General features: G+C 38.5%; 1 protein-coding gene across 3 annotated transcripts in view; it reads right to left on the bottom strand.

The window, feature by feature from the left end:
• nlgn2b (neuroligin 2b) overlaps positions 1 to 20259 on the bottom strand; it is an 83889-nt gene that overhangs the window by 42284 nt on the left and 21346 nt on the right. For 2 of the 3 annotated variants that reach the window (XM_032576391.1, XM_032576389.1), the window contains exon 2: positions 13973 to 14715. In XM_032576391.1, coding sequence (XP_032432282.1) covers positions 13973 to 14462 — 490 coding nt within the window. In that variant the 5' untranslated portion in view covers positions 14463 to 14715. Of the gene's footprint in view, positions 1 to 2241; positions 2246 to 13972; positions 14716 to 20259 lie in introns of those variants that run through there. The other variant, XM_032576392.1, reaches the window with a different exon arrangement.

Below are 20259 nucleotides of genomic sequence, written 5' to 3'. Positions count from 1 at the left end.
GCTAAGGAACATGGCAGACAGATCAGGGACTATGGCGCCACAATGCCATAAAGTCTAAAATCTCACTTTTATGGATGGGTGGCAAGAAGAAAGCCATTGTTGAAAGAAAACCATATGAAGTCCCGTTTCCAATTTGCCAAGAGCCACAAAGAGAACAGAGAAAAGCCAGAAGAGCTCTTAAACCTACATGGAAATGGTCTGTGTGGCTAAAGACTTAAAGGGCTTCCACTCCAAAAACAGCATTCACTGAGCTTGCTAGGAGTTTGCTGTCCACCCTGGGGAAATAAACTAAAAAAACAAACAAAAAAAACAACAATACAGATGGCGCTACACTCTAATCATCCACAGCTGAGTAGTGCAAATGATAAACCTCTTGGTAACCGAAATACAAAGTGTTTTTTTTTTTTTTTTTTAAATAAGTGGTTGACAGCTATGTTTTATTTGCAAACTTGCAATTTTTTTCTTGCACTATAAACCAACAACAGAAGTAGGTCTGATATGGTGAGACAGAGAGGAACGGAAAAAAAACTGAGTGGAAATTTTGATGAGATCAAATGTTTCAAGGCGCTCTGCTTCCACATTGAATAGCTGCCTTTGGCTTATTCTAGAGCAGTTTGATAGATATCCTGTCTCCATTGGTTGAACAAGTATCCGTCACAGGGCACCACGGTTAAAGGCTTAACAAATTACAACTTTGACCTGAGCACAATACAAGCTCCACCAAGCTCTTTGTATTTCTGCTTTGTTCCACTCAAGGTTGTTTTTTCTTTTGTAAATTTTGTCTTTAAGCTTCTTGTTAGAAAGCAGTAAGTTGTGCAAAAAGTACTGATGAAATATTGAACAGTTAGACATGCGCATTCAAAAATTTTGAAAAGGTTACATTAAGTTTGCCTTTCAAGATTGTAGTGCAGTCACTCCTGAAGTGTCACCTGAAAGTAAAATATCCAGCACACAATTTAGGTTTGTAACTGTAATAAGTCTCATTTTGGAAAGTTTAAGGGATATGAATGCTTTTGCAAGGTGCTACCATGTGTTTATGTCATCCTCAAACCCACAAATTAAAGCATGTCACCTTCTCTCCATTGGGGGAGATTTGAAATCTTTTGCTTAAAAAAGATAACACTTTGTATTTCGGTTACCAAGAGGTTTATCATTCGTTCAAAGAGCTGCTGACATCTCTGCTTCTACCCCATTGCAGGAAACTTCACAGTGAGGCGTTGGCATGTACCCTTTTCACAGTGTTGTGCATCTATTGACAAGGGAGTTGCGAGACTTCACCCCCTTCCGCCACTGTATCCCTGCATTCTCACTCATCCATCTGTATGAATATGGTTTCCTGATATAAAGTGTTTATCTTCCTTCATAATGGGTACAGATCAATGCTGAGCAGATTAGCTGCATCCTCTCAGCACCACCATGCAGGCGCCTGAACCAGACAGCACTTACTGCCATAGCAGGAGATGGTACAGCCATAGGTCCCAGGCAAGAAAAAACTGTTACGACGGCCTGGTAATGGATAGAAAGGCCCATTAGTCCACTGGATTCCCAGCGATCGCTCACTACTTAGCACCACTCTAAAACCACACCTATCTGCTTAATGGAGACGACTCTGGTTACAGTTCAGTTCCCATTCCTTCTTAAGGAGGGAAACTATATCTCAGGATGGAGCACCACTCAGCTAGTCACATCCTGTAACGGAGAATGAGATCAAATTGTAGGACTTCATGAATGGGGCAAGTAGAGATGCGACCCAAGCCAAGATTTTCCGCAAAGTTTTGGGAATATTTTTGTAGCAAACCGCCCTTAAATTGAAGTAATTACATGATATCAGATTTGCTCCCCCCAAAAATATTTGATTGCCTGCTGTTTTGCAAGTTTGCATACTCCACATTAAAAATCAAACTAAAATTAATACTGTTCACTTCTTTATAAGAGACAAAATAGCAACCAAACCAAAAATAGCAATTAACTGAGTGAAATAAACATTTGATACTGAAGAGAAATGGGATTTAAAACTGGCAAACCCATTGAGCAGTTCGTCACACATCTCATGATGGATTTTTGGCTAACTCTTTTTCAAGAATTCTCTCAATAATTTAAGTTTCTTAGCTGCTGCTTGGCCGCCATATTGAAAACATATGCCTAAACCACTCCACAACCTTAATGTGACTCTTCTTTACCCATTTCCTTGTTGCCATGGTGTTTTAGGTAACATTCACATTGCGAGACCCATTCACAGACCATCTTCAGTATTCTGGATGAGGGAAGATTCTCACTCAAGATATTCAACCCCCCCCATCTATTGGATGATTGTTGTGCTAACCCTAACCCCGTACACTTAGCTGAAAACAACAGTTGAAAAGCATAATGTTCCCACATCTGAGCGTATTGGGATAGTGTCCTTCAAGTCTATCAGCATTTCTATTCCTCCAGAAATAGCAGGTTAACTAGATGCCTATCACATTCTCCCAATCCTTTGAATCATTTAAATGTTCACTGGTAAACCTAAGGCGAGTCTGTAGAAATAGCTTCTATTTCAATCCACTACAGTTCAGTGTGTTACTAATTGTGCCTTTGATTAATGCGCTCCTAGGTGCCTTCAGACCATTAACAAGCTCCTCCTAGTTAGTTGTGGCCTGATCTCTTCCTTTCCTCCACATCGTCCTCACCCCACGAGGATGGATCTTACGTGAAGCTCCAGGCTGAGTGAGACTGCCTGGTTTTCATTTTACATTTCTCCAATTTTAAATAGTATTAGCAACAGTTGTCACTTTCTCCCTCTTGTCAAGCTTTGACAGCTCTTGGGTTTTGCCTCTGTTGTCGGAGAGGTTGTAAGGGAAGACATTGATTTCCCGCACAATTGTGCTTAATAAACAAAACAGATTGAGGTAAAAAGTATCTGCAACAGATTGAGTGATTGATTTTTGTGAAGATAACCAATCTGTGGGAGTCAAAACTGACTGGGTTGTAGGACAATGACTAATTTCTTTGCAAAATGACAGGCAAATCAATTTTTAATTTCCATGTAATGGGTATATCCTCAATAAAATCAAACTACTACACAAATCTGATAATTTTTTCCTTTACAAGTGAGTAAACCTGGAATATAAACAGCGGATGAAATGGTTACCACCCCGCGCCCCATGTTTGGGACCTTCTAAAATAAAGTTCTGACTACAGAGCGTACAAAGCAGTTGATATTTTAACTGCAAACGATAACTCTCTTTTGGTTTTCTTTCTGTAACAAGTACAGGACTAGATTTTCCCTAAGGCTTTAGCAAACTACTACGCTGAGGAGGATCTTCCTGTTTTACAAAAATGTAGTAGCATTTCATGTAAGCATCATCAGTAAATTTGTTTTGGGTGAGTGGTTAGATGCACATAAATCTGTGACCTTGTGCCCAGAGTGAATACCTAAAACTAAAACTCAACCAGATAACATTTTATCATATTTTTTATGATAGCAGAAAGTGACTCTGACTGAAAACACTGAATGTTATTTTATTTTTTTTAAATTTCAGTCTGTCTTCAACACATTAACATCATTATAAAGGATAGAGAACCATGGTCTGTAAATAAATTGTGAATAACTAGATCACTATATCAGTAATGGTATGATAATGTAAAGATAGAAAGGTTGGTATAGTTTTAAGATGATATAAATTCTCTATTATCTCCATGCACCAATTGGACTAGCTGGGAAAAACTAATCAGTACTTCTTTGACCTGTACAAGTCATCTAAACTGTTGAAATGTAATCTTTAACAGAAGCTGATTATCTAAAATAGATCAGGTGGATCTGTCTTCTGGTACATAAAACATACGTGCACATATTTTCCAAAAACAAATATGTACACTTATTGCCAATGAAAGATTGGTAATAAACCATTTTTGTATTCACTTTTAGATACTCCTATTCATTATTCACTTTTAGATATAAAAAATTTGGATTTATTTCCAGATGTGACTGGTAGGGTTGAGCAAGTTTTTGCTTTTTTTCCTTTTCTCTCTCCTCTGGTTTGCTGCCACTGAGGTTCCCGAGGTTGTATATAACCCTTTTCAATATCACTCTGGTCTCACAGAAATTTATGAATTGACCACAATCTCTAATCATTCGGGTGGAGCCACATGATGTGTTGAAATTACTTTGCTCTCCTGTGGAAAGTAAACCTCCACCTCCATTACCTTGGTTTCTAGGGTAACACGTTCTTGCTTCAAACAGAAGCTTGACAGCTTTCACAAAAAGGTCAAAGATGTTCTAAAAAAACTGTTCAAGCAACTGGGAAAAACATCTAATTGTTTTCAGGTTAAGCTATAATACAGATACATTTGTTGACTATGACTTTAAGGATCGGCTCAATATACTATCCATATCTGTATAACATTTACAGTGCATTGGAGCTCACATAAAAAACAAATACCTCTGATATCACTACATTTAAAGTAGTGATGGTTGATATTGATTGAAAAAAATCCAATAATATTAATATTAATATTAATTGGTATAACAACAAAAGTGGCAACAGCAGTGTTGTTAGCAGAACACAATCAGAGGCCACAAAAACTGCAACAACAATAAACGATAAAATTACCCATTATCAGATTGGCTACCTCAGGAAACCAATCACTTTAAGTAGAACAACTGTACAGTAGCACACAATAATTTGATTTATTAATATTTTCAAATACATTGTTAAATACTGCCATGAAAAAAATGCTGTAACAGCAAAAGTCAAATAAAAAATGCCACGTCATATTATCACTGCATAGTGGAGCAGTGGTTGGAACTGTTGCCTTAAAGCAAAAATCTTAGTCTGTGCTTGTTGTGTACGGAGTTTGCATGGTCTCCACATGCATGCATGAGCTCCCTCTGGGTACTCCAGCTCCCTCTAAGAGTCCAAAAACATGATAAATTGGTTATTCTAAACTTCCCTGGGTGTGAATGCATGTGTGTGTGTGGTTTTGTCCTTTATCCAGGGAATACCCTTTCGCCAAATGATTACTGGAGATGGGTACCAGTCCACCTTTGAAAAATCAAAATATGAATTGATGTAGATGATTGATGGCTGAATAGTATACGGATATATACATTTTCCAAATAACAAGTGGACAATTGACATCCCTACATTGGAATGATACATAATTAATCCCAAATAAAGTAAGATGTTCGAGTTTTGGACAACTTGCACAAATGCCATCATCTGCAGAGAGAACTCATGAAGAAGATGCAAAAAAAATAAAAAAATAAAATTTATTTGATAGACTATGGAACACGGTTATCAGAAAGAAGGAATGACAACTAAGACAGTACCAAGAACTGGAGCTCCCTATGAAACTGGGTAAAAGCCGATATCAGAGCTAGTTGTTACAGCTGCCAAGAGGCCTACTGTGGCATTTAGAAAATGACTTGCAGGGATTTCTGTGTAGCACATTTAACAGTAATCTCCAATGTTCTTCATATGTCTGGGCTATGAAGGAGGCCTGCAAGATGAAAGCCTTTTGTAAAGAAGAACAAGGCCAGCTGAATTTTGTGAAACACATTTGAAGTCCTTCTAAGACGTGTGGAAATTTGAGTTATTATCTGGTGTAGCTATTATGGGAAATACATGGTGCTAAAGCAACACTGCATATAGCAACGGAATAGAACACTTCAAAAGTAGCGAAGCATGGCGATGGCAGTATTATGTTATTGTATTGCTTTTCTTCGGATGGAACTGGGTATTTTGTCAAGGTAATGGATAGTAACTAGTCATTGTTGGCACAAACTCTTCAGGCTTCTACAAGAGGGGTGAAGATAAAGAGACACTTCATCTTTAAGCATGATAAAAACCCAAAGCATGAATCCAAATCAAGAAGAAAAGATGCCAGCCTGACTGAAGACCCAGACTGAAAATATGTCTGGGCTACACAAGAGGGCTGTGCACACGAGATCCTCTCACAGCCAGTTTTTATAACCTCTCTATGTTGTTTAAGAAACAAACATATTCATTTGGGGTCAAAAGCATCTTTCCTATCAGTCCCAGAACAGAGTCTTGTTATTATGCTGACTGCCGCATCATGTAATGGGTGAACGGTCAGTAAAAGTCAGTGGCCTGTGGTGGGACGTTTAGCTCTGGCCGTCCCAGGACTGTACTGTTTGACCTAGAGCAGCTCCATTGCTCCGTCAACAGCACTTCTTTTCGCTTCATTGAGCTAGTGGCCGGAATGCAAGCTGTCTCCTGTCCCTCTCCATTTCTTCAGACCAGTAAATGGGATGAAGCTGCACTACGTCAAGACTGTAGTTGGCCTGTCTTCTTGACAACGTGTCAGATGCGGTTTCGACAATCCCGCCACCCCCCCACCCCGACCACCACCGCCACCCTTCATATTCCTCCTCTTCTGCACATATAGAAACACATACAATAAGACGCACAGAACATGCTGCACAAGCGGCTCCATCCTTTTTGCTCTCCATCTCTTCTAGTGCACCCACCTCCATCTTTGCACACTCCGCCTGCAGTCATGTCCCCTGAAATATGGTTTTTAATAAAGTGCACGGTAAATGGCTGCTCTAGTGGTAATAAAAATGAAGGATCTTAGGCCTTTGCCTGGGGAGTGTCTTGAGGAAATAGAAAAGCGGTGAGACGCTTCCCTCTCCTAACAACCCATCCACACATGAGGGAATGAGGAAGAGAGATGAAAGGAAAGGGGAGGAGGAGGGGGGGCTCACTTTTCAGTTCAAGAGAATATTTGTGTTATTTACATTATGCGAAGAATTTGTTTGAGTTTCATTCTAGTCAAGTGGGCTTCGTGTTGGCCTGGTTGGGGAAGGGCACCGAGCTCATCTGCATTCAGAGCAGGGGCCCCTTCCACTGCCATCCGCATAAAGATGGAGGAGTGAGGAGAGTGGAAAGGAGAAGAGGCAGGAATCGTTTCCAGCGAGGACAGAACAGGAGGGGTGAACAGATGCGGAAAGAAAAGGAGGCTTTGAATTTCTTTTCATCTAAAGAGTAACATCAAGAACATGATCAGCAAGCATCTTTCTGGGCATGAAATAGACACACGCAGGCCTCAAATCAGAATAGGAAGGTCACGAAATGCCAAACAGATCTGGCACCAAAGCACTTATGGAGGGTACGTAGGAATGTGTCCTGCCAATTCATTACCGATGTTGTTGGAAATGCAACTTTTCTCTGCAGAACCAACTGGGGGCTCATGAAAGCATGTCATACAGACACAAGAACCCTAATGTTAACTTTCAAAATTATCAAGAGGTTTGGCCCCTTTGTCTAATCTATTTTACTTGTTATCCCAAGGGGTTGCACTTGCATGAGGATTTCATACAATTGCACCAATGTATGATTGCGCGTCACCCAAGCTGCAGTGTTTTTCTAACATTCTGTATTACGTAATATTAAAGAAATACTCTAAATGTCTAACCTTGCCTAGTACTCTGAAGAAGAACTAAAAACAGTAGAAAACAGTTATTTTGTGTAAAGGTGAGCTTCACATAAAAAATTTACACAAAGGTTCAAAAACAACAGCATCGTGCATCATGAGCCACTTCTATACTGTTAATAATACACGGCTCTAAAACATTTAATTTGACATATTTTTGATTTACTTACACAGACTCCAAAAACAATCTAGTTTAGTAGTAATATTTGACTACATGCTTATTGTAACTACCGTAATGGTACCCACACTGCTATGTAGATACTGCAAGTAAACCAAGTTGAGAGTTAAACAGCTGGACTTTCCGCTAACGGTCAATATAGCCAGGCAATGTTTTACAGAGTGTTATGTGCCTAGTATTCATTTCATAATCCAAATCCAAATTGCTGACAATAAAAGTATTTTAGACATTGTGAGGTTATACCTTTTATTTTTTGCATCAGCTAATTTTTAATTAATGTAATGAATTATAATGGACTGGTAATCCCAAAAATGCTTGTTTAGTGATCCAAAGTATTTATTTTTATTTTTTATAGTCCAATAAAGTTTTTATTTCCACAAAGAAATATAAATAAAAATCTTTTTAGGTTGATCTGACATTTCTAGCTCACATTTCTCTTTTAACCAGAGCAAACCTGCAATCAAAGGCTGCACTGCTGAACTACTGGTGCAAGGATCTCACATAAGAAACTAAAGACACTGCTTTCAAAGCAACAACAACAAAAAAAAAGAGGCATATTCACTTTCACACGCAGAATTTGCCCTTCGTACATGTGAGATGGGCGGGAGGCAGGAAGTGCAGACATTCTGTTTCAAGTGCCATAAAAGCTGTTCTGAAAAGGTTTTTTTAACTTTAATATTTGAGTGTTTTTCCATTAGAAATCTGAAAGAAATGTCCCCATCCTTTGTAATTACAATGTGTAGACTGATGAGAGAATGACAAAGGGAATCCGTTTAAGCTGAGTCTAAAATAGTTTCATGAGCACGAATTGCTCATTTATGTGAGATTTACTCTCCAAATTCTCAACCCACTAAAGAGAAAGTACATAACTCATTCTGAATCACATCTTAACTCAGCCGAGTTTTCACAGACTTTCTTTGGAATACAGCTTGTTGACCTCTCTCTACCTCCAACGACTGTAAACAATTTCAGGGACTGTGACTACGATACAAAGTACAACATCTATTTTATTCCAGGAGTTATCCACCCTGCTTCTCAAATTCTCTCACACACAAGGTAAAACATGTCCTTGGAGACAACATCCGCCCTGTGTAAGCAGTGACCTCTGACAATAAGTGACAGTATCTGACAAGCAGACAGGGCTACATGTAAAATCTGTCTCACTCATTTGCACACCTTTTCCCAAGGGAATAAGCCCGGAGACTAAACATCATCTTGTCCTTGGGTGTGGGACATATGCAGCACACAGTTTACACGCAGCACAGCCAGAACTGCTCATTAACTTCACTTTCTAATATGATTACAGGAAGTCGGTTTTGTCTCTCTCGACTCTTGCGCATTGCCGTTTAAGAACTTGCGGCCATGCATATGCTGCTTTCGTCTTTCTAGTGATCTAAGGATTACGCTTTTGTTACACAAATGAACATCTGAAAAGTGTGGTGCACATTCATAGCTGATTTGTTTTGCAACCTTTGCTCAGTGCTAATTTATGGACTCATACAATAGATTCCAGCTACTCCCAGAGGTGACAAATTGTATTATCATTTAACGTGTCAAAATTAATTGGTTAAAAAAAAAACTATTTAAAAATATCTCATTGAGGTAACAGAAAACATCTAAGCATTTATCTGTGACACAAAGTAATCTAAAACAACTGAGAAGGTTCCAGCTGCACACGTCAGAATGGGGCGGGCGTGGATGTCTGACTCCACCCTCAAATCATTTTCATTGCATAAACCTTCTCCTTCACCCCAAATGTGTTCAGTTAAACTGGACTGGATTTCTAATTTATTTGCCAAAACGCTGGTCATTGTGTGAATCACGTTGCACTTGAATGTCACATATTGTTTTTTATTAGTACATTGGTGTGTGTTGACATATGATGTTGGTATATGTGCCATCTCAGGGGATTTTTATTACACCCACGCTAGCTGTTGTTCCACATGTGGCGCTTTGGAAAGGCCCCTTAGGATTTCTTGATTGACCCTGTTTGACAACATCTGAGGCAGCTGTAAGAGAAATAGTGCATATCGTTGGTGCATGTTGTGAGCAAACAGTTTTCTTGCAGTATACATTTTTTCTACGTTTTGTTTCATGTACATTTTGTGGGGTATTAAGTTGAACAATTTCTGATAAACCACTTAAGTTATTATTATTTGGGAAGATTATGAAAAATATATTACAAATCATGTAACTTAGATTTTGGAAAGAAAATAATGAATTGCATAAGGTCAATGAATATCCATATATCCATAAAATCAATAAGCTAACATCCTTGTGGGAAGGGGCGGGTGATCCCCAGGTGGGGTGCCTTGGACGGGTCCACAGTCCATTATTTTTCTGTGATGGAGTGATCGGAACACATACCTGTTTGTCACAAAAAACAGTCATAAAGTTTGGTTCTTTCATAAATTTATTATGGGTCTGCTGAAAATGTCACCAAATCTGCTGGGTCAAAAATATACATACAGCAACATTAGTATTTGGTTGCATGTCCCTTGGCCATTTTCACGGCAACTAGGCGCTTTTGGTAGCCATCCACAAGCTCCTGGCAAGCTTCAGGTCGAATGTTTGACCACTCTTCTTGACAGAATTGGTGCAGTTCAGCTAAATGTGATGGTTTTCTTGCATGAACCTGTTTCTTTAGCACTGTCCACATGTTCTCAATGGGGTTTAAGTCAGGACTTTGGGAAGGCCATTCTAAAACCTTAATTCTAGCCTGGTTTAGCCATTCCTTTACCACTTTTGATGTGTGTTTTGGGTCATTGTCCTGTTGGAACACCCAACTGCGCCCAAGACCCAACCTTCGGGCTGATGGTTTTAAGTTTTCCTGCAGAATTTGGAGGTAATCCTCCTTCTTCATTATCCCATTTACTTTCTGCAAAGAACCAGTTCCACTGGCAGCAAAACAGCCCCAGAGCATAATACTACCACCACCATGCTTGACAGTAGGCATGGTGTTCCTGGGATTAAAGGCCTCACCTTTTCTCCTCCAAACATATTGCTGGGTGTTGTGGCCAAACAGCTCAATTTTTGTTTCGTCTGACCACAGAACTTTCCTCCAGAAGGTTTTATCTTTGTTCATGTGATCAGCAGCAAACTTCAGCCGAGTCTTAAGGTGCCTTTTCTGTAGCAAGGGCTTCTTTCTTGCACGGCAGCCTCTCAGTCCATGGCGATGTAAAACACGCTTGACTGTGGAGACTGACACCTGTGTTCCATCAGCTTCCAAATCCTTGCAGACCTGCTTTTTGGTGATTCTTGGTTGACTCTTGACCATCCTGACCAATCTCCTCTCGGCAGCATGTGATAGCTTGCGTTTTCTTCCTGATCGTGGCAGTGACACAACTGTTCCATGCACTTTATACTTGCGAATAATTGTCTGCACAGTTGCTCTTGGGACCTGTAGCTGCTTTGAAATGGCTCCAAGTGACTTCCCTGACTTGTTCAAGTCAATAATTCGCTTTTTCAGATCCACACCGAGTTCCTTTGACTTTCCCATTGTAGCTTTTGTGGCTGAGTCTAATCACTGGGTCAAATGAGCCCTATTTAAATGGGCTCATGAGAAGTCAACAGCTGTAGTCAATCAGAATCACTTACAAGAAGTGAAGAGGCCATGACATGAAGCTAATTTGATTGACACAACTCTCTACATCACCAAAATTGACAATTTATGTTGCTGTATGTATATTTTTGACCCAGCAGATTTGGTGACATTTTCAGCAGACCCATAATAAATTTATGAAAGAACCAAACTTTATGACTGTTTTTTGTGACAAACAGGTATGTGTTCCGATCACTCTATCACAGAAAAATAAGAGTTGTAGAACTTATTGGAAACTCAAGACCATCACACATTACTGATAAAAATACATTGGGTTACAGAAACATAATTAGATCTAATTAAGTTGAGGAAAATGTACAACTTCAGTTGCATTAGATGCAATATAGTTGGTTAAGCCAAAGTTGGTTATATACTTTATTTTTAATTGATGGGTAATGTTTAATGTGCTTAAATCTTCTTCACACCTATACCACTGACCTGTATGTCAGAAATAGTATAACCTCTGGTTAAATTACACATAGGTGTACTCAATTTACTAACTGGGTCCAATTGGATGCCCTGAGTCTGATTAAAGGGTATCAAAATAGAAGGACATGAACACAAATAATATCACCCTTTTATAATTGTTGTTTTCCAAAAAAGTTAAACCACATATCTCATTTCCTGCTACTGCAAAGTGACATATTCTTTTGTAGGTCTACCGAATAAAATCCAACTAGAATACGTTTAACTTTTTTGGTTATAATGTGGTAACAAGATGGAAAAGAGCTCACAAGGCATGATTACTTTTGCAAGGTTTTATCATTTTAGATGTTATGTTGAAATAGCACAGTGCCGTACACAGCTCCAGACTGCTCTCTGTGTTGCTCTTCATTTCCAGCAGCAAGTGATGCATAAACATGTGATTTCATGAACACCGCCGGGCAACTCCCAGGTGAGCCCATTAATCACATGCTTATTAAATTTTTATCACTGATGCTACCTATAATCATCATTACGATTTGCATTTCGTATGCTTCTGTCCTTTCTTCTGCCTATTTACTTTCACAAATGCTCTCAGTAAGATTCAAGATTACTTTATCGATCCCCACAAGGAAGTTATTTTCTCCAACTAGCACAAAAATAATAAAAGTCGGACTTGCTGCCACTCAGTCGGCACATATGACTTTGTCTCAATGCAGATCATGAATGCAGAAAAGAACAGATTCATATGAATTGTTGAGTGTTTTGCAATTATGGTGAAGTAGTATAAGTGTTTGTTATTTACACCATCAGAAGTTTATTTCTCCAATATATTAGTCAGTAATGCACAGTTAAGATTCCCCACAGAATAAAAAAAAAAAAAACAGTTTCACAGTATCTCAGTTTTAAATAAAGATTTAAAATAAAAATGTGCCATATGATCTAATCATATCTACTAAAATAAAATGGCAAATTCTTCATTTCTATTTTTTGCATTTATTGTTTATTATTTCTATCTATTATTAAAATCAATTTTTAAATATCTAGAACAAAAACCCATTAAATTAAATGTTTTGTTTCTTTTTTTAAACATGATGCGTTTGACTTGCTTTGGCTGTGAGTTTTGGTGATGGACACTTTTGCAGACATTCTGTATTGCGCAGGTGAACAAAATGGCAACTTCCATGGGTGAAACATATAACAAAAGATATAACATTTTTGGAGTAATTAGGAGTTTTTACATATAACAAACATCACATTTTTAGTTGATGAAAAAATTACAGCATATTTAGGCCAACACCTTTGACTAATTGTGGATCCCTTTGATAGAAAAGTTAAAAAAAACAAAAAAAACAACCAGAACTTAAAAACACAACAGTGTTTTACACATTTTCGATCTGGGAGCTGGTTCTCTGGGATTCAAGCTACTCATAAGGTCCAGAAACGTTTCAGGCTAACAGGGCCAAATCTAGAGGACTTTTCAACAGCTCAGCTAAAAACTGTATGCCAAAAGGGACCATGATTTCTGACAGGACCACAGTTTTCGATTGAATCCCTTGAAGATTTACGACTGTTTCCTCCACAAGGTAAAAAAAATTAAACATCCTCAACATGTTGGAATAACAATTTGAAACGGAAGCTCACATTTTATTAAATTTTTTTTGTATGTGATTGTCTGTTCATAGACAAAATGCATTTAAAATGTTCAGTGCAGTTCATAATTACTTGATATAAAGTTGGAATCTTTTTTATTTTTACAATATTTTACTTTTAGTTACTCTGACCAGGACATATCCTGACATATTTGACGACCAATATGTGTTTCACACAGAAAGATAAATAGGGATGTACAGCCTCCAACTCCCATTTTCTATGCGAACTACAATTGGCTTCCGTGTAAAACCCTATTGAAAGCTAACCTTGTTTCAGAAATTCTGAACTAGCGCTTTAATAAATATCAGGACAAGCTTGAATAAGGTTCCACTTCAGAAGCAACAACTAGCTTTCGCCTTAAACCCACTTGATTGCTGACTGAACTAATCTTAATGTAAGAAAACTAAGAGCATTTTGCAAAAAGAGAGACAGTTTTTGCACATAATTGTTTCTGTACAACACCTGTTAATGACAGAATAACCCGTATGTCATTAAATTATGCAAAAGACAATACAAATCTAATAAAAAGTGATTTTATAGTTTTAATTAATATGGGTGGAGCTAACATGGCTCATTATTGTTTTCATTAATTTGGTGATTATTTTCTCAGCTGGCTGATTTATCCAATTCAACCCTTCCCACCCCTGCTTGGAGAGATTTGTGTTACGCGTCAGACTCACCATCTTCAGTGGGCACGTAAATGTTGAGGTAAAGGCAGTCCTCGCTCTGGTTCTGAACATACGTCGCCGCTGCATCCAAGTTGTCGGTGAACCACACCGGCAGCATGATCTCGGGCAAAACGCCGTGCACATTCTGGGGGCACACAGATGCAAACTGGGTGGCATTGCGTATCTCCTGCCAGGAGCCCGGGGCTTCGGGGGGCTGGAAGCGCCGCTCGCCGATGGGTGCGGTGGCGTACGGCACGCCTAGGAACTGTTCCACTGGGCCTAAGATCTCATTGTTCAGCTCCTTCCGGATACCACGCACCTTTCCATAGCTAGTAGAAACTATGGGATGTTTCAGGTCAATACGCTGAGAAGAAGAAAGAGTCAGGTGCAGCACTAGTCCCAGGAGCCACATCAGACAGGGTTTGGGGGCCTGCTGAGAAGGATTCAGACGCTTCCCACCGTAGCCGTGGTGGCTGGCAGCATTGAACGGAAAAATGGACATTTCCAAAGTAACACTATTGGACTCAGATCACAGGGACTGTGGTTAGGACATAGGGAGGATCAGAGACCCACGGGGTTATCGGGACATGACAAAGGCAAAAGGAGGAATCGTGGAAAGGGGGCAGTTAATACTGTTTCTATGGAGACATGGTGAGGTGACGGGGTGGGGCACATTCTCAGTTAGACTCTGTGGGTTCATCCGTCTTGCTCTTTCAGACTAAGTCCAGCGCTGCAGTCAAGGACACCAATTAAACCTGAAAGACACAGACAAGTTGCAGATTGCAGTAAGCAGGCTTGAAAAATTCTGCTCTCAGAAATCTTATCATGTTGAAAGGTTGCGGTTAGGATTATATAAGCCAGACCATAGAGGGCCAAAGAGATGGAGACACAGTCTAAACATCACAAAGATATTTGTATCTTCATATGGTCTAATAGTAAAATATGCTATTATAACTAATAGACGAGGCAGTGCAACTTTGAGTCCAAATGATGAGATACATGAGATGCAATAATTTCTGCAGATTTTTGGAACAACTGATGCAGGCAAACAGACACTGCCTGAAATACTGCATGGAAACATTTAGTGCATAATGAAACGGAAAATGCAACAAATGCATCTTATTTTTGATAAGATGCTACTTTATGGCAAAGATGTCCAATGTCAGGCCTTCAGGGCCGGTATCTTGCATGTTTTAGCTCTATCTTTAGTTTAACACACCTGGATGAAGCGATGGCTCATTAGCAGCAGAGCTCTGAAAAACCATTGACATTCAGAGAAACTAATAACTACCACCAGGGAGACCTAATACCTGCAGGAGGCTGGCCCTTGAAGACTGACTTTGGACACCCCTGTCTTAAGGAATACTGGTCCTTTCCACAATCTTTTTAAAAGAAGCTTTTAAAAGCATCCATACATCAATCTCAACCAAATTTTGACATCTTTATTACCTGCTTTGACAGCGAGTGATTAAAAGTAATTTCCCACAGTCTTGTCAAAATTTTGTGTAAGGAAATGGTGCATTGCATTTTTCTTAAAATCATATCTAAAAGCAGGTAGTGACTCAGAGATGTTACAGCTTGAGTTGATCAAAGTTATATGTACAAGATTTAATGGGCTGGAGTAACAATCAGAACCATAATCAGTAAAAAAAAAATAGCATAGAATCCGGAGAAAATAACATGCAGTTCAGTATATTTTTTATCTTTATTTTCACAAATCTGCATCAGGCTATCTCTTTGTCTTTTTGTATCCCATTTAATTTGAATATTTCTTAATTTTTTGCCTCATACTTCCAACTTGAACCAGCATTCAAACACATAACCTGTGCTTAAGCATTGTGCATCAGATTGGATTTCTTCTTAGAAAAAATATTTTCATCAATTATGGAGCTACATAGAGGTCCACACATGTTATGGAGGTTGGTCGTAAAAACTTTCAAATCTCACTAGTAGCTAGTTTACTGATTCTTACTTTCTGAAAACTTTCAATTACACAATACTTAGGTATATTTGGACCAGCTTATTTTTATAAAACATGACAAATAGGACCCTGTGATCAAACCAAGTTTACTTCAAGCAACCTCCTGCTGAGAGACATTTATTGGAGTCATTTAATTGTATTTAATTTTAGGTATAGGAGTGTAGAAAAGTACATTGGTTGTTAAAATGGACATCCCCAGTCCAGAAGTATTGAATGGTTGAAAAGGAATGTTCCTGGGTGGATGTCTCCATAATAGACCAAACCAATTCTGGCATGAAATCTACAAGCATGCATAATGGTGAAAGTGTAACATGACCAAGACCTTATTTTATTTAGATAATTAATTAAACAACTTAAATACTGCTTGTAATAGCCAACGGATATATTTTGGGACTACAAATTGGCAAAGAAATCAAAAGGGATTTTATTTTTACTATTTAAAACAATATCGGTTTCCTGAAAAATAAAAAGCTAAAAGTCATGCGGCAAAGCAAAAATCATAAACCCTAAAAAAAAAAAAAAAAAAAAACTGCAAAAAAATAAACAACTTTTGCTCTAAATGTGCAGCTGGTTTGGGAATTTCAGCTTATCTTTTCTGCTTCTAGCCATAAAATATCTAATTTAAAAAATGTATTGCGTTTTTGTCCAGTGCATTTCCTTTTTTTCTTTCTAGCGGTAGAACACAATCAGGTCAAATCAGATTTGTAGCAGCACACTGACAACAAAATAATAAATCTCCAAAGAATGAATAAATAAACCCCCCTCAAGTGCCCCAGCATCTTTTCCAGTCATCCACACTGTCAGAGTTACCCTTTCGCTCAAGTTAGTTCAGCTGCCTCTTGCTTCCATGTCATTACAGATGAATGGACTGTGCTTATCGCAGTCTGGCTTTGGGAGTCGGAGCCGTTTAGGTGAGATAAAGGCTTTATGTGGTGCTAACTGTTGGTCCATCGTCCCTCGACCCTGTAGTGTCCAACATCTCCATTTTCAGCCAGATAACGGTGAAGTTTGGTGATGTCAGAGGTTCTCGGTTTCTCCAGGACTGATTTTCTACGAAAAGCGTTTAATTGAAAGGCATTTGAAAGAACCCAGCAAGAGAGGAGACTCTGTAACTCCATGGGAATGAAATATGTGTCAAGACATGTTGAATCCTCTTCTTAGAAGTTAATAAGTCATTCTGAGGAAATCTATCAAAAAAATTATGAGTTTTAAGTTGCGCTTTCCATTTTCTTTGACAAATGTGTGAAACAAGACTGAATCCTAACACATTATTTGGCTCGACAGAATTTGCAGTAAATGAGATTCTTGCCCACGACACAATAATGGATCAGTGATTGGAGTTAGCTAGTACAGGTACATCTCAGTAAATTAAAAGCTATTTGAAAGCTAATTTATTTTACTCACTCTTTACAAAGAGTGCAGCAAATTTTATTAAACAGACTCCTGTAACACTGATAAATTATAGGCGCTCATTTCAGGCCATTTTGATTATAAGTAAATTCAATTTATTTCAGTTTGTCAGATGTTAAAGAGCATTACATAGGATTATATAAAAAGTGTTTTTAAATACCAAAATTCTGGTTTATTTATTTTATGGCCTACAAAATCATAGGCAGACTGCTGAGCAGACAGTTGACCAGCAGACAGATATCTACACCTTCCTCAAGGAGTGTGGGTCAAAGTCAAATATTTATGAAGCACATTTAAGAACAACAGCTGTTTTCCAAGGTGATGTACAATTAAATATTCAATAAGATACAAACAATGGAGATTTGACAGATGTGACAAAGTCAGAAGTCAATCTGGTTAAAAATCAAAGACTAAAAGTGTCAGCAACTCACTTTTAGTTTATAGATCTCAATGACCTGGAGGGAAAGTACCAATTCAAAAGATCAGAAACGTAGGAGGAGCCTAACCCGAACAAAACCTTAAAAGCAACTAATAAACTCTTTAAAATGATTCAAATGAATTTTTCACTGAGCAGTATGGCAGGGGTCGATATGGTTCAACACATTATTCTGTCAGTTTTCATTGCAAAAGCAGCAACCACACCATTCCTGGAACACCTTCAGTTGTAGGTCCAATGGTTCCTACATTGTGTGGTTAGGATGGAGCTAAGGTCGTTCAAGAGCCAACAAAGAAGAAGGAGAGTGAGATCAACGACGACTGTGAACAATCAGATGTTTGAGTGCAATACTGATTTCATTTTTCTTTTGGTGGGGGAAGTGTTGTTTTTGCAGTTACTGGAGGCACTGCAGAGTGTGTTAGGAGCAGAAAATTGTCACGGCAGACCTGATGAACTCTTTGTATTTTTTGTGTTTTTCCATCCAGATGCCTTGATAAGAAGTTTGGGTTTGTCCAAAAGGGTGGATGCTGACGTAAAAAAAAAATATATAGTGGAGAAATAATTGCATTAAGAACAACATAAAGGTTATGTGAATAAATGTCAAACCGGTCCAAGACTTCCATCTGCTGTAGTGAAGTAACCAGTTACTTTAGTGACTTAAGTAAATGCTTAACGTATGCTTCTAATCTGACTTTAATGCATAAAAGCTACAGCCATTCCAACTCTTGTTAGGGCTTAAGCTTATTAAAACATTTTTGTTTGTTTTGTCCTTTTTTGTTAAAGCTTTAGACTTTGATACAAACTCCCTAAATAGGAACACTGAACAAATGACAGAAAAAAGCAGATCATGGCAACCAGGTGCAGAATTGGTTAAGCATGTAATTCAAAGAGAATCCCGCAAATTTGTTGTGAAGCTGGCGATGTTAATGTAGACCTAGTGAATACGAGCAGAAATTCTCAAAGCACAAGAACACACAGCCTCAGATACTAATGAAATGCAGCATTTACGCAGCATACTGTATACAGTAGCGTTTGGGAGATCAAATAGTCAGCCTTGAATCACACAACAGCTGCTGTTTCAGCTCATTGCCTGCATTGGGTGTATTTGTGTACACATTTGGATTTCAGAGGAGCCATCTGTGTTTGTATTCTGCTGGTAAAATTGAATGAACATATGGCACATGCCCAAGGTCAGAGCACCTTTAATACGCGCAGTAGCTGAGAGAGATTTTGCAGAGGTACGTCCTTCCTGCCGATATTGGGTTTAATGTTTTCTGCCTGTCACATTGCTCTCCGTTTTCCTCGCCTTCTCTCACGGACACCCAATGATGTACACGCACATGCGCAAAGACCAATGATGCATCAAATGTTGCACGTCAGTAGAGACTCGTCGGTGAGCGCAAATGGGTCTGTTCTCAACGTCTAACATGTGCCTCGCGAATAGTAGTACCTTAACATCCCTAACATCTGTTCCTGTCAACCATCCATGAGCTGAAACGGCACTGAACTCACATCCATGCGCATAAAACGGGACAAACTGGCACACAAATCAGCCGTCTGATGTAAGCTGGTTCCTCTTCAGGTTTATGTAATGCATTATACATACATCAAAGGAGGCTGCGTGGGGAAGGTAAGACAGGGGGACGCCAAAAAAAAAACAAAACATGGTCTGAGTGGTTCGTTAAAAGGTTCACTTGGTGCTTTTTTTTTGTAAAGATGCCATTTTTTAAAAAACTAACTTGTTGTTTTTGTTTGTGTTTTTTTTAAAAAAAAAATCTTGGTCAGCATTTGTGAATAAATCAGTTCAGCTAAAATATTAAAAGGTGCAATGTTTTCAACTGCTCTTGTAAAGTTAGATCAATCTTTATTTTCATGCTTTTTAAACAATCAGTTTAATGTTTTGCACTGGTATTTTGCATGAAGGCGGTCTTGTTTTCCCAAAGGGGTCACAAAGCATTTTATAACAGGATGTTCTGATTTTGCTTTCATTTTTTTTAGTGGTTTTTTTTCCCTCCATTTTATTAAATATTATTAAGTTCTTAGTTATCTTTAAAGTTGTAATCCTGCCAATAATGCGTTTGTCATTCAAGCTGGTTACAACGCTACAACAAATAGATTTTTTTGTCTTGTAGAAAAACGACAGATGCATTCTTTTTAAAATGCAGAAAACTGATTGAATTCCTTCCAATATGAGGACAGAGATGATTTATCCTGGATTGAAGGCATAGTTAAACTATTTTATCTTCTTTTCACACTAAACAATCTTCAATTTCTGTGTGTGTGTGTGACTTGCTAACCAGTGCTAAGGTACGCTGGTTGATTTAAGAACAGTGCATGCACAAATTCCAGTCCTAGAAAGCGCAGCAGGGAATTAAAATTAATTTGCTCAAAAGTTACCACCAACAAAACTGAGCCCCTCTGCTTTGTGGCCTGTAACAGGCATATGAGGCACTGACAGTGCGGGCAGTCGGC

The sequence above is a fragment of the Xiphophorus hellerii genome, chromosome 11 (genome assembly GCF_003331165.1).
Source record: "Xiphophorus hellerii strain 12219 chromosome 11, Xiphophorus_hellerii-4.1, whole genome shotgun sequence".
Lineage (NCBI taxonomy): Eukaryota > Metazoa > Chordata > Actinopteri > Cyprinodontiformes > Poeciliidae > Xiphophorus > Xiphophorus hellerii.
Note: the sequence above shows the minus strand (reverse complement) of the source record. Positions and strands in the feature narration are given on the sequence as shown.